Source organism: Hyperolius riggenbachi, chromosome 4 (genome assembly GCF_040937935.1).
Source record: "Hyperolius riggenbachi isolate aHypRig1 chromosome 4, aHypRig1.pri, whole genome shotgun sequence".
NCBI lineage: Eukaryota > Metazoa > Chordata > Amphibia > Anura > Hyperoliidae > Hyperolius > Hyperolius riggenbachi.
The window spans coordinates 476420497-476448328 of NC_090649.1; the positions used below are offsets into that span (position 1 = coordinate 476420497).

A 27832-nucleotide genomic window follows, 5' to 3' on the forward strand; every position below is an offset into this window, starting at 1 on the left:
GTGTCTGACGTCGGCGCATAGTGTCTGACGTCGGCGCATAGTGTCTGACGTCGGTGCATAGTGTCTGACGTCGGTGCATAGTGTCTGACGTCGGTGCATAGTGTCTGACGTCGGTGCATAGTGTCTGATGTCGGTGCATAGTGTCTGATGTCGGTGCATAGTGTCTGACGTCGGCGCATAGTGTCTGACGTCGGCGCATAGTGTCTGATGTCGGTGCATAGTGTCTGATGTCGGTGCATAGTGTCTGACGTCAGACGCTATGCGCCAGTGGCATGTACGGAGAGCCGCCTGGAGGATTACAGACACCGTGCTGAGGCTGCTACAGGACAGGTAACGTATAAATGCACTCACCAGAGGGGGGGGCATTTATACGTTGGGGGCAGCGGCGGGCTCAGACGATTCCTTTAAGATTTCATGCTGAAATCGGACGGGAATCGGCCTGTAGTGTATGGGCAGAATCAACAAAAAGACAAATGTATCTAATCAGATTCGATTAGAGATAAATTTTTGTCAAATCTGCCCACAATCGTTAGGTCTATGGGCACCTTTACTTAACCACTTGAGGACCCTGGGCTTATACACCCCTAGGGACCAGGCCATTGTTTCCAAATTAGGCCACTGCAGCTTTAAGGCCAAGCTGCAGGGACATACAACTCAGCACACAAGTGATTCCCCCCCCCCCTTTTCTGCCCACCAACAGAGCTCTCTGTTGGTGGGCAATGATCGTTCTCAGAATTATTATTTTTTTAAATAAATATTTATTTCATTTATTTTTAAATAAATGTGTTTATATATTTTTTATTTTTACTAGATCCCCTCCCTCCCCCCACCAGCCAATCACTGTGATAGGCTTCAGCCTATGACAGCGGATCACTTGTCTGTCTCCCAGGGGGGCAGCCGTGTCACACGGCTGTCCCCAGTACAGCACTGCTGTAGATTTCAGCACTGTACAATGTAAATGGACGGTCACCGCGATCACCGCTGGGAGACTGATGGCGGGGCGGAGATCCGTCATTCATGCCGAGATGCGCACACCATGCACGCGCGATCTCCTGCCAATCCCCGCCCCCCAGGAATTGGCGTTAGGCGGTCCTGAGGCTGCTACCGTGGTCATGCCCATCGGCATGACGCGGTCGTAGGAGGGGTTAAAGGACAACTGAAATGATAGGGATATAGAGGCTGCCATATTTATTTCCTTTTAAAGTGGACCTGAACTCAGGACTGAAGAAATACATAGAGAAATGCACCCTGTATGTATTTAGTGAGTTTAGCCTGTTTAATTCCCCCTCATTTGTGTCTAATCACAGGTTGTAATCTCTCTCCCCTGTGTCACATGACTGCCTATGGCGGATAAGCACATAAGCCCATTTGATAGTACAGGCTGTAAACAATATGTCTGCTTCCATGAACCGGGAAGTAGAATCAGTGCAGATTTATTTTAGGATTTGTATCAGGTGTAACAAAGAAATGTTTGTTTTTTTGTTTAAAGGTTATTATGCTGTTGCTTATCTTTTGGAGCAGAGAGGAGTTCTGAGTTCAGGTCCACTTTAAAGGGAGTCTGCAGTGAAATAAAAAATTTAAAACCAGATACTCGCCTAATGAGAGAGAAGGCTCTGGCTCCTATAGTGCCTACCTGTTCTCCCGGTCTCCACATTCCCCGTCAGCAGTCCACGTCCGTTCGGCCGCAGACGGCTCTCTTCCGCGTTGGGTGGGCTTCAGCGATCTTCAGAAGCACTTTAATTCCTTCGGTACAAATCCGATAAGTTCCACTCACAGTTGTGGGTACTAATTCAACACCCCTGATGACGGCAATCGCAGAAACCTGTCGGGTTGAGAGCGGACATCTATACTTGGCTTGCTGGTTGATGTAGTACCACTGGAGTGGGAAGCGCTATATGCCACTGGGTCCTAAGGGAATTAGGACCCACAACTGTGAGTGGAACTTATCTGTTTATGTACCAAAGGAATTCAAATTTATTTGCACTGAAGCTACAACTAGAAGTCCCCCTGCTCTTTTTCCTTTCTCTTCTATGTGTTATCTCTGGATGGAGTGGTGAGGAAACAGCAACAGGGGAGGACTGCTAAACCTGGTAGAAGACAAATCAAAGTCAAATGAAGATAGCTTTATTGGCATGACCAAGATTCATAGAGGTATTGCCAAAGCAAGCAAGGGGAAAAGGGGGACATGGAAGGGGGTGGGGTAGGGGGACAATGGCTAAGCAGTCTGTGGACTCTTTTAGACTTTTAGGGCCCATTTACACTTAATCAGTTGCTCTCAGTTAAAACGGAAAGAAAACTGATTTTCAAAGTAATGCCCATGTTTTTTTATGGCACCTTTCACACTTAAAGAGACACTGAAGCGGAAAAAAAAAATATATAATGAATTGGTTGTGTACTATGAATAATTACTAGAAGATTAGCAGCAAAGAAAATATTCTCATATTTTTATTTTCAGGTATATAGTGTTTTTTCTAACATTGCATCATTCTCTAATATGTGCAGATTACACAACACTCAGCATTCAAAATGATTCTTTCAGAGCAGTCTGTGAACGAATGACCTCTCCTCTGGCAGAGAAAAAGTAAATAGTTCAGGAACAGTTGAGATAATAAAAGTCAGAAGACAGCCCTCTCCATGACTTTGAAAGTCACAGAGCTTAATTGCTTTTTTGCATAGAGATAACAACTGGAGTTTCTTAACTCTTCCTGTACTGGAAACAATTACACTGATGTATCTGATCTTAATGTTTTATTTCTTAGCTGTGCTACACATACAAATCATAATATCATCATTTTTTTTTTCGCTTCAGTGTCTCTTTAACGAGTTTTAACTGAGATCTTTTTTCACAATGCACTGCTATGGAAAAACGCGCACTAATGCATACTAACACACACCAACTGATTAAGTGTAAAAGGGCCCTTAGACTTGCACTAATTTGGGAGTTGAACAGCGCGTCAGAATCTTGTGCATGGTTTGAGGAGGTTGGATTGGGACAGTATTGTATATGTACGCTGCTGTATTCCGCCTGGGCTCGTATTACAACTTCTGGATTGACTGCTCGATATCTGCCCAACAGTTGATCCACCAATTAAATCAGGCAAATCCCAATATCGGTCGCTTGCACTTTGGCTACATTTTTTCACACGATTGTTGTCCGATATGGCGACATCTGTTGTTCGCCAGAATGTTTAAAATGACTTGTTCAGCATGTGTAGATAACTGTAAAGAGAGAACCGAGAGCCCAATATAGTGTAGTACGTCTAGGCAATTGGATAATGAAACGAGGATAGAGTAATACTCACAAACCAGGGTTACTTCCAGGCAACCACTGTAACAGCAGGTGAGATTATCCTGTCTTCACTCAGGAATAAGAAGTCGCTCTCTGTAGATATGAAGAAAAAGGGGTATCCCCCTCCTCCAGGGGTGGATATTAAACGTATTGTAGTAGAAAACAGAGGCGCCAAAAGGATAAAATCAGTAATTAAAAAGTTTAAAAATTGCTTAGGAGGCAGTGGTGGACTTACCTCCTGCAAGCAGACACAACAAGCTGTGCATTTAAGACAGGGTATGTTTATTGGTACACTCCAGGGGTTAATCGCAACGTGTTTCGCAGGCCTAAACCCGCTTCATCAGGCAATAAAGGATAGGAGTACACAACAGCAATGTCCGGGTAACACCTGGCGCCTCAGAGAGAGAGATAGAGACGTCTGCCCAGACATATTGCTGTCGTGTACGCCTATCCTTTATTGCCTGATGTAGCGGGTTTAGGCCTACCATATATGTAAATAGCTGTATGCTTAACAATGGGGTGGATTGGCGATATAGCTTTACAAGCCACTAAGGCCCCGTTCACACTTGCGGTTTTGCAAAAAACGGAACGGATGTCCGGATCCGTTCCGTGCGCATCCGGAGCGGATGTGTACGTTTGCACTCAGGATCCGGTCCGTTTGCATCCGGTTTTTCATCAGTAGGTGACCAGGTTGATATCCGGATCAGTTTTTAAAGAGATACAGACTATATCAATTCTTGGGGTCTGGGAGGTCTGCAGAAGCCCTGGGGTCATTGTTGGAGACAGCCTGACATGTGGAAACCATCCTTGGATATAGAGACTGCAGATTGGACCATGGATCCAGTGTTTTTGTACTCATTTTACCTGGGAATTGTCTCCTTTTTGATTTTTACCTATACTATGTGGGAAGAAGGAGTGCTCCTCGCAGGAGATGGTGGGTGCACCAGGCAGGTAGCTGCTGCACCTGTAGAATCAGGTCCTCAGGTGTGTAGGGCCTCACCTCTTCGTCCAACATGCTGCCAAATATCTCCAGCCACAAGTCACTGCTGCTCCACTCCTCAAACGCTGGGCCCATGAAAACGCATAGGAAGTGGGTAGAACGTCCAGATTTTTTATAGCCAGTGTGTTGCCTCCTTTCCGTTTCTCATTGGTTCAGCTGTGCGGATGGTGCAGTCAGGATCCGGTCTGGGTGCGGCGGCCGAATTCGACGTACGTGAAAAATAGAGCAAGTTGGAAAAGTGTCCGGAGTCCGTATCCGGTCCGGATCCGGTCTGCGTGGAACAGACGAGTATGTACGCATCCATAGACTATCATTGGATTGCCAAACATTTGTTCCGTTTGTACAGTATACGTTCCAGATCCGGTCTGGAAAATCCTGACTGCTAACGCAAATGTGAACCCAGCCTAAGGCTGTTTGTGCACTACAGGCAGCCAAGGGAGTTCTATCTCTTCAGGGGAGCTACAGCCCTAATATACTGTATAATTACACTGCTGACCAGGAAACAATTTGTGTATGATTTATTACACGTCTGACTCTTATTACCGTATTTTTCGGACTATAAGACGCACCGGACTATAAGACGCACCTAGGTTTAGGGGACAAAAATTAAGGGAAAAAAAATTATATTGAACCTGGTGCATCCATAGTGCCGTTGTGTCTTCTATACCTTCCCTTCTATAATGATTGTTTCTCTTGTGCCTTTCTGATACCTCTTGTGTCTCCCTGTGTCCTCCTTTATTCTCTGTCCTGTGTCCTTTGTCCCCCTGTGTCCTTTGTCCTCCTGTGTGCTCTATGCCTATGTGTCCTGATGTCCTCTTTGCCTCTATGTAGCCCTGTGTCCTCTGTCCCCATGTCTCTTATCCTCCTGTGTCCTCCATACCCGTGTCATCCTGCCTTCCAGTATCCCTGTGTGTTGGAGTGCCTGTCCCCCTGTTCCCTCTGATGTCTGCTGTGCCACCTCCTTAGTCCTCTGCAGTGTTGATACCCCCGCACCCTCAGTCCTCTCCAATGTCGCTGTTCCCCGCCCCTCTAGAGAGTGGCCACCATCCTGTCCCCTCCGGCGTCCATTACATGCCTGAGATGACGGCTGCAAACGTTTTCGTCAGGCTACGTCCCCTCCGGCGTCCATTAAATATCGGAGGTGAAAGCTGCAAAAGTATTCTTCAGGCTATGTCCCCTCCGGCCATTACATACCAGACATGACCGCTGTACCCAGAAGTGGCTACGGAACTACCGTAGTAGCCTCACAACTTTGAAAAAGATCGGCGAATCAGGCGGAGGGGCGCTGCCCCAGACCGCCAATCACAGCTCTCCCTGCTCTCTCCTCCTTGCCGATAGGAGCCGCGGTCTTTCGGGCGGGACAAGTCTCGGTATTGGGGCCAATCACTGCACTCCATGCACGGACAGCAGTGATTGGCCCCAATACTGAGACTTGTCCCGCCCGAAAGACCGCGGCTCCTATCGGCAAGGAGGAGAGAGCAGGGAGAGCTGTGATTGGCGGTCTGGGGCAGCGCCCCTCCGCCTGATTCGCCGATCTTTTTCAAAGTTGTGAGGCTACTACGGTAGTTCCGTAGCCACTTCTGGGTACAGCGGTCATGTCTGGTATGTAATGGCCGGAGGGGACATAGCCTGAAGAATACTTTTGCAGCTTTCACCTCCGATATTTAATGGACGCCGGAGGGGACGTAGCCTGACGAAAACGTTTGCAGCCGTCATCTCAGGCATGTAATGGACGCCGGAGGGGACAGGATGGTGGCCACTCAATAGAGGGGCGGGGAACAGCGACATTGGAGAGGACTGAGGGTGCGGGGGTATCAACACTGCAGAGGACTAAGGAGGTGGCACAGCGGACAGCAGAGGGAACAGGTGGGCCAAAGGACAGGGGACATGGGAAGTAAAAAAAAAAGTAGTATTCGGAGTATAAGACGCACCAACTTTTTCACCCCACTTTTGGGGGAGAAAAAGTGCGTCTTATAGTCTGAAAAATACGGTATGTACTTTGTGGTCTACTTGTAGTGCACACCAAGGGCAACCCAGATGTTGGGATGTGTAGTAACCACAAAGTGTCAGGATTTTGGGGGAGTTCGGTCGAGCTTTGTGACATTACAGGTGCACTTTAGAGTAGACACAAACTCTTGCACAGGACAGAAGGAAAACATAGAGAAATGCACCCTGTATGTATTTAGAGAGTTTCGCCTGTCTAATTCCCCCTCATCATAATCACAAGTGTAATTTGACCTCTCAGCTGTGTCCGCTCAGGAATCTCAACACAGCAGCTAATTTGTAAACACAAGATGTTAATACATAGGCCCTATAGGCCCATACACACGGCATACAAACGTCTCTCAAAACAGGCGACAGAGGACGGTTTGTGCAACAATTGCTCCGGAGCGCGCAGCAAGTGACAAAGACTGTCTGCAGACAAGCCCTAGCAGAAGAGATCAAACCGTCTGATCACACACAACTTTTGTAGTGCAAACCGTCTCGCAATTTAGAGTTGTTGTCTTGTTTGTACGAATGACTTAAAGAGACTCTGTAACAACAAAAAGATCCCCTGGGGGGTACTCACCTCGGGTGGGGGAAGCCTCCGGATCCTAATGAGGCTTCCCACGCCGTCCTGCATCCCTCAGGGGTCTCGCTGCAGCCCTCTGAACAGCCGGCGACAGGCCCGACTGTAATTTCAATATTTACCTTTGCTGGCTCCAGCGGGGGCGCTGTGGCTGCTTTCGGCTCGGAAATAGACGGAAATACCCAATCTCCGTCGGGTCCGCTCTACTGCGCAGGCGCCGGAGACTTGCGCCTGCGCAGTAGAGCGGACCCAACGGCGATCGGGTATTTCCGCCTACTTCGGAGCCGACAGCCGTCAGAGCGCCTGCGCAGGAGCCAGGAAGGTAAATATTACGTCACGGCTGCACGGAGGGCTACAGCGAGACCCCTGAGGGACGGAGGACGGCGTGGGAAGCCTCATTAGGATCCGGAGGCTTCACCCACCCGAGGTGAGTACCCCCCAGGGGAAGCTTTGCCGTTACAGTTCCTCTTTAAAGACAGACAGCTTGTGGACAGCTCGGAAGCAGATGACGATGATCACTTTACAAGTCCGTGGCAGACGTCTTCCATTGTGAGATCACTCAGTATGTTGTCGCGTGTGTACAATTGTTGCTGGTGCGAACTGTCGCTCAAAACCGCACGCTGCAATCTTCTGTCTTTAGTTCCTGCCTCACAGCTAAAGATATTTGTATGTCGTGTGTGTATGTATATACCCTTAGTCGGCTTCCATGAAAGCAGGAAGTAGACAAGACACAGAATATTTATATTGTGATTTTTCCTGCCAGAGCTGCAGCCACTAGGACACACTCTATAGACAGTAACAGTGTTAGGGAGTCTCGCCCAAGGACTCCTTACTGAGTAGGTGCAGCTTACTGAACAGGAAGACCAGTACACTATCCAGCCACTGCTACACCGCAGATTTATTGGAGGATTTGTATCAGCTGTAACAAAGAAATGTATTTCTTGCTGCTGAGGCTGCCATATTTATTTCCTTTTAAACAATACCGGTTGCCCGGGAAGCCCTGCTGGTCTTTTTGGCTGCAGTAGTGTCTGAATAATACCAGAAACAAGCATGCTGATAATTTTGTCAGATCTGACAATAATGTCAGAAACGCCTGATCTGCTGCATGCTTGTTCAGGGTCTATGGCTAAAAGTGTTAGAGACAGAGGATCAGCAGGATAGCCAGGCAACTGGTATTGTTTAAAAGCAAATAAATATGGCAGCCTCCATATCCCTCTCACTTCAGTTGTCCTTTAAAGCAGAGAGGAAGTTCTGAGTACAGGCTCGCTTTCACTTCCCCAGGGACTAGAAAGAGTAAGGCCCCGCTCACACTGCACGTGTTGCCATCCGGATTTCGGGAACGCGTGCAGGAGGCCAACACGCGCGACATCAGAAAGTGCATAGACTGTACCAGTGCGGTTCCGGGAACGCATGCTGCACGCATTTTTTAACAAAATGCGCAGCAGACCCATTCACTTTCAGTGGGATCAGCCACGCAACGCATACAAACGCGGATGGCGTGCGTTCGTGCGTGTGCGATCCGAACGCACGGACATCCGCGTTTCATGATGTGAACAGGGCCTAAGAGGTGGCTCTGGATGTGAGTGTCCAGCACGGAGCAGGTTTCCTCCAGCAGGTGAGCGGTTAATGGCCCCAGCCCATGTTTTGTATGTAGCAGGGAGCCCAGCGTTGAAGGTGCTTCTCTTAAAGACTATTGTTAACTAAATATTATTGCCAAACAGATGGGAAGCGCTCACCAGCCTGATGTTTTCGGGCCTAATTATATTATCACCAGTCCTGTACGGCTCAGTTGAAGAGGTGCATCCAGGGGCCAATTTATAATCATTTAGGCAACACCTGTTTGGGAAAAAACTGACAGTCAAAGGGCACATTTCAAAAAAAAAATCACATATGTTCTCGTGTTTATTACTTGACTGTGGATGTTATCCAGCGGCAAGGAAACCGGGGAGAGCGCGGCGCGAATGCGAGATGTTCTATGGCTGCGAGGGTGTCTGATTAAGGTGGAAATGTCACAGGAAGGCCTCATTGATACAAATCTCTTATTCAGAAGTGTGAGAGAGGAAAGGCCAGTACCCACAATGCAATTTTTCCAGCCATTTGAGCGACATGCGATTGTGGGTACAGGCATGCGATCTTGTGTACATCATTTAGTGTCCGGCTGCGACAATAACCAATAATAATGATGGTGGATCAGATTTTTAAGATACCCGATGACTCCGCTCAAAGTACAGCGATGGCGTGACTTCCCGTTAGCGCCCGTTGTGTGCCGTCGTGCATTCCGGCCAGAAGATGGGTAGCAGAATGCTCGTTGTGAGGGGGGGACATTGCTGGATCCATCGTCCTCCGTCAGGTGGTGAGTACTTAAAGCGGATCCGAGATGAAAAACGAACTATAACAAGTAACTTGTCTATATATCTTATCAAAAGTTTACACAGCAAATCTAGCTACAGACAGCTTCAATAGAATATGATTATTTCTTCCTGTGATACGACAGCAGCCATGTTGTTTGTAAACATTACACACAGGAAAAAGCTTATCTGCATCTTCAGCACTCAGCCTAATCCCCCCCTCCCCTCTGCCTCTGCCTGATATCTCTGGCTAGTAATACCTCCCCTCCTCCTGCCCAGACTGAGCTCCCATGAGCCCTTGCTACTGTCTGAAAGTGCCTTGGCTCTCTGAAAACCTGTGGGCGTGGCTTGTTTAGTTTATAGGGAATTAGAGTATTAAAACAATAACAAAAAAGTATTTGGCTTGAGGAATGCCCTATAAACAATAGGAAAGGAACACAATTATGCAATTATTATTATTATTATTATTATTATTTAGTATTTATATAGCGCTGACATATTACTAAGCGCTGTACAGTATATATATATATATATATATATATAAATATATATAGATCTTGTCACTAACTGTCCCTCAAAGGAGCTCACAATCTAATCCCTACCAGTGCCATATGTCTATATTATGTAGTGTAAGTACTGTAGTCTAGGGCCAATTTTAGGGGGAGCCAATTAACTTATCCGTATGTTTTTGGAATGTGGGAAGAAACCAAAGTGCCCGGAGGAAACCCACACAGACACAGGAAGAACATACAAACTCTTTGCAGATAGTGCCCTGGCTGGGATTCGAACCAGGGACCCAGCGCTGCAAGGCGAGAGAGCTAACCACTACGCCACCGTGCTGAAGGTGGCCACTAATGGTCCAATTCCCAGCGGAAAATCGTTGAAGCGATCAGAAATTCTGATCGTAAGAAAAATCATTCACTACACCATCAATGAACCAATCTTTGCTTCCAATCTATCACAACCAAACAAGAAAATCCAAATTTCAGTTTGACAAAAATACAGTCAGACGATTTTTTTATAATCATTCATAATCGATTGTGCCCATCAACTGAGATTATTTACAACCAATCCGATCAGAATTTCTGATCGCTCAAACGACCCTTCGCTACAAATTGGACAGTTAGTGGCCACCTTAAGATGCCAGGTTAAAGTGTGATGTCACAATTAAAAAAAAAATAAAAAAAAGATTGGATGATACTTTGATGATGCAATGAGTAAAAGTTCATCTCTGATCCACTTTAACATTAGGAAACGGGGGCAGAAGTGCTTTATGCATGGGGTGGTGGAAATGGAAGCTCTGGGTGCTCAAGCACCCCCTCTTTTGTGTGATCTAATACTAACCCCTTCCCCTCCCCTCTGAAACAGACAGTCTGTTGCACTGCAGTAAGTATCTCACTTCTGGGTGCTTGCACCTGCCCCTCCACCAATAGGTACAGGGTCAGCCATGGGGCAAACAAGGAAGGTACAACTTCTTGGTAGCCCCGAGGAGGAACGAGTGCGCGGCCACTGGTATAATACAGGTCTGACTGTGAGGTCACGTGACGCAAGTCCGCGCCTCACCTGACCCACATCGGAAAGCCTCTAGGAGCCCACACTGAGGTTTGGGGGGCTGCCAGACATCGCTGGAGGCGCGGTAAGTGTTTAAGCTGCCGTCAATCTCCCCCCACCCCTCCCCCCAAATGTCCCAAAACAATAGTCCAATTATCCTACAGGCATGCCGGTTAGTTTAGATTTCCAGTTGTCTGAATTTTGTATAACGGGGACCCTGCTGTATCTAGCATAGCAGAGTGGCGCAGGAGGATGGTGTGGGAGTCCCCCTCCCTGGCTTAAAGGGAACCAGAGACGCCAACAAAAAGATTGTATACATACCTGGGGCTTCCTCCAGCCCCATACGCACGGATCGCTCCCACGCCGCCGTCCTCCGCTTCCTGTATCAGCCAGTTCCGGGTCCCGTAGTTTCGGCCATTCGGCGTCAGCACGCGGTCAATTTTCCGCATCACCGGGGCTCCCAGCATACCATGACACGTGCAGCTGCATACTGCCACCCCACATGTAACATGATATGGCTGTATGGGATAGGGGCTTGAATCACTACAACAGAATACTCAAGCAGCTCGGTGTGACCCATAACCACCAGGAAAGTATCGGGTACTGAAAGACACCACAAAGCCCTCCTACTAAAAAGCAATACTCAGTGTGGTTTCCCTTCTTAAAACAGAAGGTATTTGTGATAATTCATCTTTAAAGAGAAACTCCAACCAAGAATTGAACTTTATCCCAATCAGTAGCTGATACCCCCTTTTACATGAGAAATATATTCCTTTTCACAAACAAACCATCAGGGGGCGATGTATGACTGATATTGTGGTGAAACCCCTCCCACAAGAAACTCTGAGGACCATGGTACTTCTGGCAGTTTCCGGTCTGTGAACCTTGTTGCATTGTGGGAAACAGCTATTTACAGCTGTTTCCAACTGCCAAAAAGCATGCAGCAGCTACATCACCTGCCAAAAGTCAAAATGTCACCATGTGATAAATGTCACAATGTAAATCAGGGATTTAAAAGATTTTACAATGGGCAAACACTGACTAAATCATTTATACACAATTATTGTAAAAATTAAGCACTTTTTTTTATTACATTATTTTCGCTGGAATTCCTCTTTAAAGGGACACTTAAGTCAAACAAAAAAAATGAGTTGTACTCACCTAGGGCTTCCAATAGCCCCCTGCAGCTGTCCGGTGCCCTCGCCGTCTCCCTCCGATCCTCCTGGCCCCGCCGGCAGCCACTTCCTGTTTCGGTGACAGGAGCTGACAGGCTGGGGACGCGAGTGATTCTTCGCGTTCCTGGCCACAATAGCGCCATCTATGCTGCTATAGCATATATCATATACCATATAGCAGCATAGAGGGTGCTAATGTGTCTGGGAACGCGAAGAATCACTCGCGTCCCCAGCCTGTCAGCTCCTGTCACTGAAACAGGAAGTGGCTGCCGGCGGGGCCAGGAGGATCGGAGGGAGACGGCGAGGGCACCGGACAGCTGCAGGGGGCTATTGGAAGCCCTAGGTGAGTAAAACTCATTTTTTTTGTTTGACTTAAGTGTCCCTTTAAGTGAGCAAATCTGTATTGTTAAAATCGCACAAAGGTAAACATACCAGTGCGTTAGGGGACATCTCCTATTCCCCTCTGTCACAACTTCGCTGCTCCCTGCCGCATTAAAAGTGGTTAAAAACAGTTTTAAAAAGTTTGTTTATAAACAAACAAAATGGCCACCAAAACAGGAAGTAGGTTGATGTACAGTATGTCCACACATAGAAAATACATTCATACACAAGCAGGCTGTATACAGCATTCCTTTTGTATCTCAAGAGATCATTTGTGTGTTTCTTTTCCCCTGCAGCTCTCATCCACTGAAGTGTCAGGCTGTTTCTTCCTGCAGAGTGCAGACAGCTCTGCCCGTATGTAATTCCTCAGTATGTGAAAGCCCAGCCAGCTCAGAGGACGATTTATCCAGCTTGTAAAAGATAATAGAACAGAGAGAAGCTGCACTAATCTAAATATCACACAGGCAGTGTGCAGAGAGGGGCCTGGAGGGGGAGATGCATCACAGAACCACAACACTGAAGAACTTGGCAGCCTTCCAGACACAGGCTGACAAGTCTGACAAGAGAGAGATAAGTTGATTTATTACAGAGATGGTGATAGTAGAGCGTGCTGCAGTAAGCCAGAGCACATTAGAATAGATTTTGGAACTTGTAGGATGGAAAAAAAACGGATGAAATTTTTGTTACGGAGTCTCTTTAAAGAGAGCCTGAGGTGGGCTCATGAAATAGCAAAAAAAAACTAGACTACCTGATCCGGGGGCTGAGTGGATCAGGTAAACTCCAAAACCGCCGCTCTCTGCCGATTTTGTGGGCAGCACTGGCCCACTTTCAGTGACCTCTGGGTCACGACACTGGAAAGAGAGATTGATTCTCTCACCAGCATGCAGGGAGGCGGGGGAGCGACAAGGGGCGTGGCCAGGGAGAGAGAGCTGCCCAACGGCAGCTCTGGAAAGCCTGCAGAAATGCCCCTGGGAATCCCTCTCCCAAATGATTACCTCTGAGATGGCGACAAATATTGTTGCTAACCTCAGTGGGGGCTGGGGGGGGGGGGGGGGGCAGAGACCGGCTGTAGCGGGATACAGAGGCATGTCATGAGGAAGAGATCATGCCTCTGTGTCCCATCTGCCGCCCCGCCTCCTCCCCGACCCCCCCACCCCCCCAAACAGCCTCGGGTTTTCTTTAAAAAGGTTTACTTTCGTTTGTTTTACTCTAATTTCTTACATATATCAATAATGCATCACAGCCCTGAAGAGTTTCGGGTAGAGCGGCCTGAGTTTTTGGAAAGGGGACATTGATCCATTGGAGTGAATATTTTAGGGGCCCCACTGTTTTGGCTCCAGGAAGTGTAATGAAATTGTCATCCTGCTCGTATCGCAGGACCCGTCCTCGTCCTCCTTCTGTCCATATAATAGCCCAGCCACGCTTGGCGTCCGTCCTTCCTCGCTGATTTAAGAATCCCGTCCATCCCCGATCCGTGTCGTTCAAGCGGACCGTGCAGAAGGTCACATGGCAAAGTTATGCGTTGTGGCCTGTTTTTTTTTCCTGCCTTGCGTCTGTTCGGCTGTAATAAAATCTCGCCCTTCTGTTTTGTTAACAAATGAGTATTCGGCGTCGCGGCCCAGCGTTCTCCCATCGCGAAGGCATTTGCATCTCGAGCAGGGATTTTTGTTGCCTGTGAAAGTCACCGGTCCTACTGGGCAGCGTGGATGGAAGCTCTGGTAATTAGTCTGCAGATTGCCTGCTCCTTCAGACTGAAGATGACCCTTCTGGATACCCGCGCAAAGATAACAGCTGGCGATTTCCCCAGCGGCCCGTTTGTCCTTTGGTTTGTAACCAGCGGAGTCGCAGCTCCATCCCAAGATCCACAGCAGGACGCCCGTGGCCTCCGATGCTGGACAGCAGACGAGACACTAATAAATGTGATTACAAAATGTGGGATCCGTATCAAGAAATCCTCGGCACTAATGCAGCAAATTACAACCTCCGCTCTGTCGAGATTTAAAGATACATGGATGCTTTCGAAAGCCGGTGCTGTAGGGCCGGGATGGGCTCTGGGAGCTAGTCGTTCTGAAGTCGCAAAGAATTGCGCAGCCCGTAGAGGAACTCCAGCCTAAACAAACATACTGTCATTAAGTTACATTTGTTATGTTAATTAAAATAGATAGGTAATATAATCTCTTACTCACACTGTTTTAAGAGAACAGGAAAATGTTTGATTTCATGATGGCAGCCATCTTTTTGGTTGAAAGGAGGTGACAGGGAGCATGAGACACCGTTCCAACTGTCCTGTGTCCTGAGCACCTCTCCCAGTTGCTAGGCAACATGAATAACATAGGAAATCCCATCATGCTCTGCACAGCATCAGGGGGAAAAAAAAGCTCGGGCTTTTTTTCTTTGATGGGTGGAGCTTAGCTAAAAATGCAGCTAAAAATGATGCTTTGGTAAGAAAAACAGTTCTGATGCTGTGAAACTGTTAAAGAAACACCAAGCCTTTTCAGTTCTGCTGAGTAGATTTTTAGTCCGGAGGTTCACTTTAAGGCCACTTTCACAGTGACCATTGCAATTCCTGCTCTCGCATGTAACACCACTACCCGACGCAACGGGGGGATAAAGTGCAGCGCCGCTGTTCCAGTCCCTTGCATTCCGCAAGGGACTGGAACATCGGCGCCGCACGTTATCCCCCCATTGCGTCGGGTAGTGGTGTTAGCTACGAGTACATAGCTACTGATAATCTAAATTTCAATCAGCTAATCTTAATCTAAATGTAAAGCTTCGTACTAACCACCCCATGGGTCCAGCGACATCCCCTCGCCTCTTCCTGCTTTCGACGTCACATGACTACACGGCAGGCACAAACGCGATGTAAAGGATCGTGCACTTTGCGCTGAGTCGTCAGGGATCTTAAAGAGAACCCGAGGTGTGTTTAAAGAATGTTATCTGCATACAGAGGCTGGATCTGCCTATACAGCCCAGCCTCTGTTGCTATCCCAAATCCCACTAAGGTCCCCCTGCACTCTGCAATCCCTCATAAATCACAGCCATGCTCTGAGGCTGTGTTTACATCTGTAGTGTCAGTCTCAGCTGCTCCCCCGCCTCCTGCATAGCTCTGGTCTCTGCCCCGTCCCTTCCCTCCAATCAGCAGGGAGGGAAGGGATGCAGGTGGGAACTGGAGTTCTGCAGGAGGCGGGGAGAGCAGCAGACTGACACTATAGAGATAAACACAGCCAGCTCTGACAAGCTGTTTGTCAGCAGCGTGGCTGTGATTTATGAGGGATTGCAGAGTGCAGGGGGACCTTAGGGGGGTTTGGGATAGCAACAGAGGCTGGGCTGTATAGGCAGATCCAGCCTCTGTATGCAGATAATATTCTTCAAACCCACCTCGGGTTCTCTTTAAAGGTCCGATCTGCTGTTTGTTGCTTAACGATGCTCGATCGCCACAGGGGTAGATATCGTTTAACATGCTTATGCTGCCAACGTCGGGTAACATTGCCGCAACAATCACCAGGTGAGTATGAGGCTTTAAATTAGATAGCGCTGCCCGCAGCAGAGGAGGGGTTAACTTACCCATGCCACCTATTGCTGAAGCGTTCCACTCGTGGTCCACATGACGCCACTACTTCTGAGTTTGAAGGAGGAATTAGTGGAGTTTCGTGGACCACAGCTGGAACGCAACAGCTATAGGCAGCGGAATAGGTAAGTTAACCCCCCCCCCCCCCCCCTTCTGCAGTGGGCAACGCTATCTTATTTAGATTTCAGTTACGAGTAGCTTTGTACTTGTAGCTAACATCACTAGTGTTGGGTACAGTGAAATATACAATCAATAAAAAGTATGCCTCACTTTTACTGTTAACGTGTGCACTTAGCGGTAACCCATCGTATGCAGAGCACTACGATGCGGCAACCTGTTACACCGCAGTGCACCACTGTGATCGTGGCCTCATACTATATAATAACTCAATAGTTAGATGTATGTCAATGAAAGGATACTTTCAGAGCACAGGGCAGTTATCCACAGCCTTCCCACCAAAAGATACCCCAAGTGACCAAGCTTGGTGAGATAAGTGTGTGTATGTGCCAAGTAACGCTAAAGAGAGCCTGAGGTGGGCTCCTAAATAAAAAAAAAAAAAAATGGGGGATGGGGCGGATCATGTAGCCACCAAAACCGCCACTACTATGGGCCGCACTAGCCTTCTTTTACTTTTGTGACCTCTGGGTCACAACGTTGGAAAAGGGCACAGCAGTGTGCAGGGAGGCGGGGGAGTGGCAGGGGGCGCAGCCAGGGAGAGAGAGCTGCCATTCGGGAAAGCCTGCAGGAACGCCCCAAGTGGTCGTTTTGAGCAGGGAATCCCTCTCCGCTTTTTACCCTCCAAGATGGCGACAAATATTGAATGCAGTTCCCATTCATTAACCTTAGTCCCCGTATCAATAATCGCCGGCATCAATGAGATGCCTGTGGTCATTGTAAATACCAAAGTAACACAGCCACGCATTACTTCCTGTTCGCATACTGATAGTACGCCAACAGGAAATCAGGCACGAGGACATCTTGTGGCCAAATAGTAAAATTACACCTACATACATTTATTTTAAAGCGGAATAAAACCCTACATTTCAACCTTGCTCTAAAACATTATTTACAGCATATTATATGCAGAAGTTCAGATTGTTACATTCTATTTAGTTAAATGTATCTATTGAGAAATGTTACACACTCTTTGGCTGTCCTCCAGCTCCTTCTCAGTCAGAGAGAGTGAGTCACATTCAACACTTAGATACATTTATGTAAACAAAATGTATCTATGTCAGCTCTGGATGCGTCAGCAGAAATCTCCAGGAACGTTAAAGCCCTGTGTAACCCTTCCAATGCTGGTCTAGTAAAAAAAAAAATGCTGGTTGCATATAATATACTGTAAATAATGTTTTAGAGCAAAGTTGAAATGCAGGGTTATATTCCGCTTTAATAAAAAGTCCTACACATACATTTAAAATTAACCCCTAACTTTCCACACTCTCCCATATTCATCACATAAAACAATGTATAAATCATTTCAGTGTAAAAAGTACTGATAAAGCTATTGGCAGATGAATGAACGCAGCACTGAAATGTGAAAATTGCTCTGGTGTTTAAGGGTAAAAACAACCGTTCGAGGTGAAGTGGTTAATCATAGTTTGACTTTACTATATGCTGAGCTGTTTTCCTCATTTGTCTTCAGCTCTGCCAGGTGTAATTGCTGAATAGAGAAGTTCATGTTTAATAATACATTGATTTCCTGCAGTGATGTCGTTAGAAATTGTTTCCTTGCTGTCACCGATAGATAGAAAGCCAAACTAGGTCATCTGCAAAGACTGTCTTGTTATAAATATATATTACATTATCTCCACCTCCTCTGTCTTGTTATAAATATCTCTCTCTCTCTCTGCATTCTGCAGGTTCTGCTGGTCTTAGATACGCGGACTCAAGAGACCTTTATTTTAAAAGTAAGTGTTTTTTCTTACAAGAAGCAAGTTATCACAGTGCTCATTCTTTCCTGCAACTTCCTGCGAGCACTGTTAAAACAACTCAGGAGATTTGGGCGCTGCCGTAGGCCGTAATAGGAATTACGGCTATAGTGAGTGAGTAATTTGGGCGCCGTCAAAAGACAGAGCTCAAATTACTTTTAGAACGCTCTAATTGGGCTGCCAGCAATAGCTGGAAGCAGAATTACATCATTCCCCACAATCCACGTGGACCTGGAGGGGGAATAGTAATTAGCGCCGCCGGGACTTGTGCAGGAGCAGGGTAAGACGTATATCGGCTTTACCCTGCGACCAAATCTCCAGTCAGCTTTTTAAGGCATGCACTTCCGGGGTGACAAAAAGGACTTTGGCACCAACAGTGAAAAGTGGCGGTGTGGTCTAAAGTATCTTGGTGTGTGCCTGAGAAGGGGGCTCCCCGTATAAGTAGCAATGGGATTGTAGTACACAGCACTGAGGCTCGCAGGCACCTGGTGGTGTCTGTAGTTGAATTGGAGATCCGGCTAAGGCAATTTGAGGAAGGAATAGAACAAACCCCCAAGTGGGGGGTGTGGTGTTGACGTCAGTTCACTCTCAACATTATTATGTGGAGCAGTGTGCTATCGAAAGTGATCATAATGTCAGGCTTTGTCCACATGGCATGACTCAAACAATGCCCCTAGCGACAACCCCAGATGCCCCCACGTAATATTTAAATTACGGGGTGGAGTGGGGGACTGCGGCGATCACGGTGTTGGACTTCGCACTTTGATCTAAAGATGTTGACGCTGTGCTGGATTTTATCTGGTAACAGCGCCCCTAGCAGCAGCCATTTTTCCTGTGTCGGACATTTGGCCTATACTGGAAAATGCCACTTAGTCCAACATAGCATTAGAATGGGTTAAAAGTTCTCTAAGGATAAGGCTGCATAATAAACCATTTAATATCTCTCTGAAGTAATTATTTAAAAATAATTAAAAAAAAATACATAAAAATTGGGCTTCTGAGAGTGTTGTTAGATCCTGGAGAGGTATGGATATCCAAAGTTAGTGGGTCATAACCTTGCTCCTCCTCCTGCCCTGCCTGCCCATAAGCTGACTCTGATCCACTACGGTCAGACAGTGGTCAGGTGTAAAGCGATGTGTTGGCCGTGGCTCTGGACAGACTTCCATACCAAGATGTTCACTTGCAGAAGAACCTAAGGGGGAAAGCAATTTTCCAGGTACAGCAGGTTCCCCAATATAAAAAACGTCCCCTGGGGGATACTTACCTTCCCTGTAGCTGCAGGCAATCCAGCGCTGGCTCCCCCGAAGCGTCCCGCAATCCTCCCTCGACAAACCTGACAAGGCTTGATATATGTACCTTCCCTGGCTCCAGTGGGTGGCGCCGTTGCAGCTCTCAGCACGGAGATAGGCGGAAATAGCTGATCACTGTCGGGTCCGCTGGACTACGCAGATGCAGGAGACTTGCGCCTGCACAGTAGAGTGGACAGACAGCGATTGGCTATTTCCGCCTATCTCCGAGCGGAGAGCCGATACTGCGCTGGAGTCGGGAAGGTAAATATTTACATCCCCGCTGTTCGGAGGGGCACAGCCAGACCGCCGTGGGACACAGGAGGACGGGGGAATCCTCATTGGGATCCGGAGGCTTCCCCCACCCGAGGTGAGTACCCCCCAGGGGAACTTTTTTTAGTTACAGGTTTTCTTTAATGCAAAGTGGGGAAACAACAAATTTGATGGCTCCATGGACCAGATTTGGCCCTCGAGCCGGAGTTTCACATGTATGGTTTAGAGACACTGGCTAGTAGCTGTAAACCACCTTAAAAATACTCGAGAAAACGGCGATATAAACTCTATACGCAGTCTTCCGAGGTTTTCAGAACCGTCATTGTAAAGCTATCCTTTATGTTCTGTATATTTTTCTCTTTCTTTACAGCAATAGCAAATGCGTTTTCATTTGACTGCTGTGGTAGTGTTGAAGCCTCCGGTCTTTGTCTTCTCTTGGATACGAGAGTCATTGAGCCACAATATGAAGCAGCGCGGCTGCCGCGTATGTAAAACGCAGAGCTTGCCGGCTCGTTGTGCCGGGGACGTGCCTTCAATGTATGCGCAGAAAATAACAACAGCGCGAGAGAGGTCACCCACAGAGTACACAAAGTGCCACTCTGATAACTTACTTTGAGAGCGAGATTCTAATAAAAACGGTGACCCGTGTAATTGATTTTAATGGTAGCTTTGCGCCATCTTCTGTTCTCTGGACACCTGCCAGATGCCATCGGCTGAGCCTCAGGGGGGATGGAAGGACATGGAGGAGCAGATGAGCAGGTTGTGTAATGCCCACAGTAGCGCAGACAGATTATTTTGGTTGATAAGCAGAAAGCGCGGCGGGTTCCACAGGAAGCTCGGGGTACGGCTGACCTTTCTGTTCTCTGTCAGGGTCTGAGGAGAAGCAGCGAGGAGTCTGGGAACAGGAAGACCGTCATCCCCCGCTGCGTGCCCAACATGGTCTGCCTGCAGAAGTACATCATCTCCGAGGAATCCGTGTTCCTGTTGCTGCAGCATGCCGAAGGTCAGTGGCGGTATTAATGACTTCTGTACATATATATATCGCTTATCTCAGGAGTCTGGTGTCTCCTGAAGCCTCCCAGTCCTGCTCAATAAACCTCTCCAGCCTCCCACACATTGCACTGAACACATGCAGCGATGCTAACGTGTACCTGTAGTGACTGTAAAAAAATAATTCCAATAATTGAGGATAGCCCTATGTTAAAAGACCACTACCACAAAAAAATTGTAAAATGTCTTCAAGAACCTGAGATGAATCAAGGGACAGGAACATAAGAGAAAAGTGATTTATAGTTCATCTTTAAGGGCCTGTTTCCACTACATGCAGATTGTTTGGTGTTTGGAATTGGGTTAGGGCCTGTTTCCACTACATGCAGATTGGATGCAGATTGGATGCAGAATGGATGCAGAAGAACGGACTGCAATGAATGCCTATGGGAAAATCTGCATCAGAAAACTCGCGTTTAGTGGAAACCGGCCCATAGACATTCATTGGAGTCAGTTTTTCTGCATCCAATCTGCGTGTAGTGGAAACAGGCCCTAAGTGTACCTGAGATTAATCAAAAGTAAATGTCATACATACCTGGAGCTTCCTCCAGCCCCCTTCGGCCTGATCGCTCCCTCGCCTTCCTCTGCCTCCTGGATCCTCCTCTATGGCTCCTGGTAACATCGGGAGTTGGGGTGTGCGGTGCATGCCCATCCGTGCTCCTGTAGCCAGGAGCACTCTGCGCCTGCGCAGTACTACTACATGCTGCTGCGCATGGCTGCACTGCCCCTGTGCCTCCTGGAAGGATTACAGAGGATCCAGGAGGTGGTGGAGGGCGGTGAGGGAGTAATCAGGTACACTTGAAGATGAACTATAAATTACTTTTCTCTTATGTTCCTGGCCCAACCTGTAACTAAAAAAAAAAAAAAAAAAGTGTACTGGTTAAAGAAAACCTGTAACTAGAAAAAGTTCCCCTGGGGGGCTACTTAGCTCGGGTGGGGGAAGCCTCCGGATCCTATCGAGGCTTCCCCCGTCGTCCTGTGTCCCACGGTGGTCTCGCTGTGCGCCTCCGTACAGCGGGGATGTAAATATTTACCTTCCCGGGTCCAGCGCAGGCGCAGTATCTGCTCTCTGCTCGGAGATAGGTGGAAATAGCCGATGGCTGTTGGCCCGCTCTACTGCGCAGGTGCAAGTCTCCTGCGCCTGCATAGTAGAGCGGACCTGACAGAGATCGGCTATTTCTTCCTATTTCCGTGCAGAGAGCCGCAACAGCGCCACCTGCTGGAGCCAGGGAAGGTAAATACATCATGCCTGGTCAGGCTTGTCGAGCCAGGATTATGGGACACTCTGGGGGAGCCAGCGCTGGATTGCCTGCAGCTACAGGGATGGGGGAAGCCTCATTGGGACCCTGAGGCTTTCCCCTCCCGAGGTGAGTACCCCCCAGGGGAACTTTTTATTTTGGTACAGTGTCTCTTTAAAGAAGGCAGTCAAAATCTCATGGGAGATTCTCAGGGTTTTCCTTATTTTCAAAAGCGTTTACTCAGTCCAGCTGCCAAAATAGAGTACAAATGAGTAGGTGGACTCGGACATCTCTGTATAAATTCTTTCCAGGCAATGCTTTTGTAAAAAATCCAGTAGATACTGATAATCCCCCGTGACCAGCTAGACTAGTCCAGAAGCCTGTCAGATTTTAAATGCCTACTGTAAGCAACAGCAACCTAGGAGAAAAGTAATTTGTAGTGCATTTTACTCTGTGAGAAATGTCCTTTTTACAAGCATGTGTACACATGGATGTTTGTATTTTTAAAATGTTTCGCAATAGTGGTCCTTTAAGGACCAGGAGATTTTTCAGTGATCGCTGCTGCGTGGGCTCTACAGCCCGAAGCACCGATCAGGAGTGCAGCAGGGCGATCAGACTACCCCCCTTTTTTCCCCACTGGGGGAATGTCCTGCTGGGGGGGTCTGATCGCCGCCGGCTGCATTTGCTTAGCGGGGGGCTCTTCAAACCCCCCCCCCGCAGTGTTCTCCGCCCTCTCGCCCGTTCTCTCCCTTCCCCTCTGAGCGGCACAGGACGGATATCCGTCCTGCGCCTGATAGGATAGGCTTCTGCCTATCAGATGCCGGCGATCCCCGGCCAATCAGAGGCCGGGGATCGCCAATCTCCGTCACGGCGCTGCTACGTAGCAGCGCCGTATTGATGTAAACAGCGGGAATTTCTTCCCCGCGTGTTTACATTATGCGTGCGAGCCGCGATTGGCGGCTCGCACACTGTTCACGAAGGCAACCTCCGTGAACTGGCATGGAAAGGCCGCTCGAGCAGCCGTTTCCATACTATACCACTAACGACCCGCCGACGCCTATCGGCGTTAGGCGGTCGTTAAGTGGTTAAAAGTTGCCTTTATATAAACAGCATGATTTATTAGTGTTGTGGAATAATCCCTTTATCGGACTCCAGCCAGGGCAGAAGATTCTGGTGTGATTCTCGGTTGTAAGTGCCTCCAAGATTCTGAAGATGAGAGAGACCAGGAGGAGCCCAAAGGGGCAATATAATTTGTACTAATTAGTACAATAAGTTGAAGATATATTATACACAGAAGGGTGGGTTGCAATACTTGCAACCAATGTCAGAGCCTGCTGGAAAATAACCATTCCGGCTCGGTATCCCAGGTCTGCTGAGCAGGTACTGACCGGTCGCACTCCTCGGGTTATTGAAGAACCGAAGTTTTGCAATATTGGCAATATTAGCACCATACAAAATAAATGGGATACAGTTGGGGACATCAAACTTGGAGAAGGACTTAGTACTCATCGACAACAAGTTAAATAATCGTACTCAATGCCAAGCCGCTGCAGCTAAAGCTAATAAAATTTTGGGATGCATTAAAAGGGAAATAAAAACTTGAGATGCTAGCATAATATTGCCCCTGTTTAACTCTCTAGTAAGGCCACATCTGGAATATGGAATTCAGTTCTGGGCACCACATTACAGGAAAGATATTGCAGTTTTAGAGCAGGTGCAGAGACGAACAACAAAATTGATACGTGGGATGGAGGGTCTCACTTACCAAAAAAGGTTAGATAAACTGGGTTTATTTAGTACGGAGAAAAGTCGCCTTAGAGGGGATCTAATTAACATGTATAAATACATCAGAGGGCAATATAATAGCTTGGCGGATGAGCTTTTTGTCCCTAGGCCGTCTCAAAGGACTAGATGACATGATCTGCGCATGCAGGAAAAATGTTTTAGCCATTTATTTAGGAAAGGGTTCTTTACAGTAAGAGTGATTGAGATGTGGAATGCATTTCCACAGGAAGTAGATATTGCAAACTCTATACCTGCATTTAAAGGGGGCTTAGATGCTTTCCTTGCGTTGAAAGACATCCATGGCTACAATTACTAGGGAATGCCTAATGATGTTGATCCAGGGATTTTATGATTGCCATCTGGAGTCGGGCAGGAATTTTTTCCCTTTTGGGGCTAATTGGACCATGCCTTGTAAGGGTTTTTTCGCCTTCCTCTGGATCAACAGGGATATGTGAGGGAGGGGCTGGTGTTGTACTTTGTTCTCTGGTTGAACTCGATGGACGTGTCTTTTTTCAACCCAAATAACTATGTAATATGTAACTATGTAACCATGTAAATACAAAGTGCCTCAGTAGCATTGTTAGCGCCTCTACTACTAGAGATCCAATTACTCCTATTTTAACATATATTAGTTATACATTAGATATCCAGGGCACCAACGTTGTTTCTACAGCAGCCAGAGGAGGTAGCTTGAGTAGGACTAGGGTACCGCCCAATCCTCAACCTGTCTCCGCCCACCTTCCTCCTCGCATTGTGTGATGGTCAGTGAGATGCTGATGATTCTGAGTTTATGCTATTTGTATGCAAAATCATGCAGCTTGGAAATGGACCAATCTGGAACTGCTGCCTTTAAAGAGACACTGAAGTCTCTTTTTACCTTAATTTCTTATACAGTCCGATTCAGCATTAAATCCTAAGAAGATTTGCTGCATCCCAGCGGCAAAACGAGTGATTTATGGCTTTGCCCGCTAAGTTCCACGGCTCGCATCATTCTCCTTCCTGTAAGAGGCAGAGCTGTGTGCAGTAGCTCTGCCTCCTCTACAGTCAATCGCCGCCTCTCCCCGCCCCTCTCAGTCTTCTTTCACTGAGAGGGGCAGGGAGAGGTGGAGATCTTGTTTTGACGCAGGCATGCCGCAAACCTGCTTAAGATTTAATGCTGAATCTGACTGGGTAAGAAATTAAGGTAAAAAAAGAAAATTCAGTGTCTCTTTAATTGGTCCATTTCTGAGGTGCATAACATTGTTTTGTATAAAATTTGCTAAATTTAAAATACATACAGAAAAATGTACACTATTCCAAGAGTAAAATGCACGGTAAATAATTTTTCCCCATATTGCTGTCACTTATAGTAGGTAGTAAAAAGCTGACAGGTCTGACAGATTTTGGACTAGTCTATCTCCTCATAGGGGATTCTCAGAATTCCATTTATCATTTACAAAAGCATTCCCTGGACAGGATTTATACAGGGATGTCAGCCAGCTTTCGTACTAGCTGCTCTCTATTCTGGCAGTTTTACTCAGCAATGACCGTTCGGTAAGCGCTTTTGTAAATTAAGAAATAACCGAGAATCTCACATGAGGACATGGACTAGTCCAAAACCTGACAGATTCTCATTGCATTCTATACACAACTGCAACATAGGAAAAAAGTAATTCATAATGCATTTTACTCTGGGAGACATATATATTGGATATGCATGTATTTTATACTTAACATTTTTCACAACAGTTGTCCCTTAACTAGGAATTATTCGAATCTCACTAACCATTCCTACTCGCCAGTGAGCCTTCTACATGTGGCTGTTGTTTTTCTGTCTTAATTTTATGGTCACTTCTGGTTTACTTTCACATGCATGTAAAGTGAAATTCTACTTTCATATAAGAGTGCTGTAGGCCTCTACTACTGCCATACAAGTGTTTTTGTCATGTAAATTTAACTTAAAGTGGTATAAAACTCAGCCTTTCCTCTTTGCTCTAAAAGATTGTTTACAGCATAAAACCCACTACCGCAAAAAAAAAAAAAAATGTAACAGAACAGCATTCAAACAGTTAAACACAGCACTTTGTTCTTCAGTGGAAAGCTCCTTGCTTCAATGGTTAGCCTTCTGGCCGCAATCGAACAGGTGATAATATTATCTTTTGTTTACATTCCTTTGTCAGATCCATGTAGTAAACATTAGCCAACAGCTGAAACTGAGCTGTACTGAGCTGTAGAAGCAGAAAGAGCTGAGAAGTGGTAACTACATAGATTTTAATATATAAATACAGCAACTATGCAATCAAATGCAATGGCAGCGTTCAAAGCAAATAAACTGTACTTTGGACATTTGTAAACAGACAATTCACTAAGATCATGCTAGAGATAAGGCAAGAGAAAACTTGCTACAGCACAGTGAGAGAGTTATCTTATCTCTCCATTCCTTAAGTTACCTCCTCTGTAGTTAATTTCACACGCAGTTAAGTAACAGCCTGTCTAGAATTCTGGAGTTATTTTAAGGATTGAAGAGTTAACTTAAAGACAGAAGAGTTAACTTTAGGTTTACCTGAGGTAAAATGTTTCCTGAATACGACATGCCTCATCACCATGGTGATAACAATAGAAACGTTATTAAAGACAGGAGATAAGCTTAGTGAATTGAGGCCCTGTTTACTTTAAAAGCAAGTATGATAACTGTATGGGTAATACAAAGTAAGAAAACACAATGTTTTTGAATGTTATGTCAGAGTTTCATACCACTTTAATGTCATCAAATCAGTTATAACCACTTCCGGATCTTTGCTATGTATATATACACCCCTGTGTCTACCACTAGCAGATCAGGGGCGTGTATATACGCACTGTTTACTTACCGCTGGAAATTGCGATTTCTGTTCGCCATCGCCGTATCCCTGTTTTTCCGTGATCGGGGTATGAGAATCATCTATTCTCAGCCCAGATCACCGTGCCTGTTATGAATGGGAGAGGGGATGCATCTCTCATTCATAACCGCAAGGAAACTGTTAAACACACTTTAGTTCCTATCTATTGTAAACAGCAGATGGGGAACTAAGTGTAGTGCCATCTTGTGGCCAAAAAGTAAAATACACCCAAATATACCATAAGACACTTTTACATTTAAACATTTATTAAATATTTATTTTTTAACCCCTTCCATTTCTACCCCATAGTTTCCAAAATAAAACTTGTAAAAAAAAATATATATATAGATCGTTTCAGTGTGATAAGTAGTCATAAAGTTATTGGCGAATTAATGGGAGGAACGTTATGTAAAAATTGCTCTGGTCTTGAAGTGGAAAAAACCTGTGTTATGCGGAGCCAGTACACCTGACGCGAGGTCACATGAGCAGCGGGGAGTGTAGCACGGAAGGTCCTGGGTGACGTATCGGGCCGGCGAGAGCGGGACGCCGCGGATGGCAGCAGAGCATGACAACCAGGCCTGTGAGACGCACCACTGTGACACGCAGTTGTGATTTTACATTGTTTTGAGATGTTGCGCTATTGGATTTTTATATGTTTTATCGAGGAAATTAAAGGCCAATTTTAAATGGATTTCTGGGTATGAATCACTGACGTCCAAGTGAGACATACAGCTTATGCGAGACCCCCACCTGATTGAGAGGTGGTTTGAATCTGGTGAGCCTCTCTGTTTGCAGGGCGGTGGGAACACAGTGCAGCACTTTTTTGAGCACCCGCACAGCTTTGATAAAGCATGAGTGAAGCATAATCAGTGTTACACTATTTTGAGTTATTTCCAGTGCCAGCTTCTGCTGTTATTTCCATAGGTTGATCCTGAAAGCGCGCGGTGGAGTATTTCTCTTTGAGTTACGGTCAATTGTGGATGGTACACAGCGCACCAAAGGGACTATATGTGAATTGTGTGTGGGACTATAGTTCTCCTGCAAGTATATATTTAGTGGTGGCGCAGCATAATTACTGTTATAATAATATATATATACTAGTGGACCTAAGCCCGTTTAAAAACGGGCTAGGTCTGTCACTTCGCATGCGCCCGCCGTGCACGCAGATTTCATCCACGTGCGTGCATGACGCGCACGCCTGCCCCTTCGCCCGTCATCGTTTGCAGCACGTCACTCTCCCTCAATGTCTCTGCATCCCTGCACATGCGCAGAGCGCATGTGGGACACACACAGGGACTTGGGACGCAGCAACAGTAGGGTTTTATTATAGAGGAGATATATATATATATAGTATTATTGGTATATTAAAGCACTGACATCTTCTGCAGCACTTTACAGAGTACATAGTCATGTCACTGACTGTCCTCAGAGGAGCTCACAATCTAATCCTGCCATAGTCATGTGTTCATCATTATAGGGCCAATTTATGGCGGAGCCAATTGACTTATCTGTATGATTTTTGGGATGTGGGAG

The 27832-nt window shown here is 46.6% G+C and overlaps 1 protein-coding gene across 3 annotated transcripts in view; it reads left to right on the top strand.

The window, feature by feature from the left end:
- RPS6KC1 (ribosomal protein S6 kinase C1) overlaps nt 1-27832 on the top strand; it is a 224987-nt gene that overhangs the window by 123398 nt on the left and 73757 nt on the right. For all 3 annotated transcript variants that reach the window (XM_068232950.1, XM_068232949.1, XM_068232951.1), the window contains 2 exons: nt 17744-17791; nt 20242-20374. In XM_068232950.1, the coding sequence (XP_068089051.1) occupies nt 17744-17791; nt 20242-20374 (181 nt within the window). The remainder of the gene's footprint in view (nt 1-17743; nt 17792-20241; nt 20375-27832) is intronic.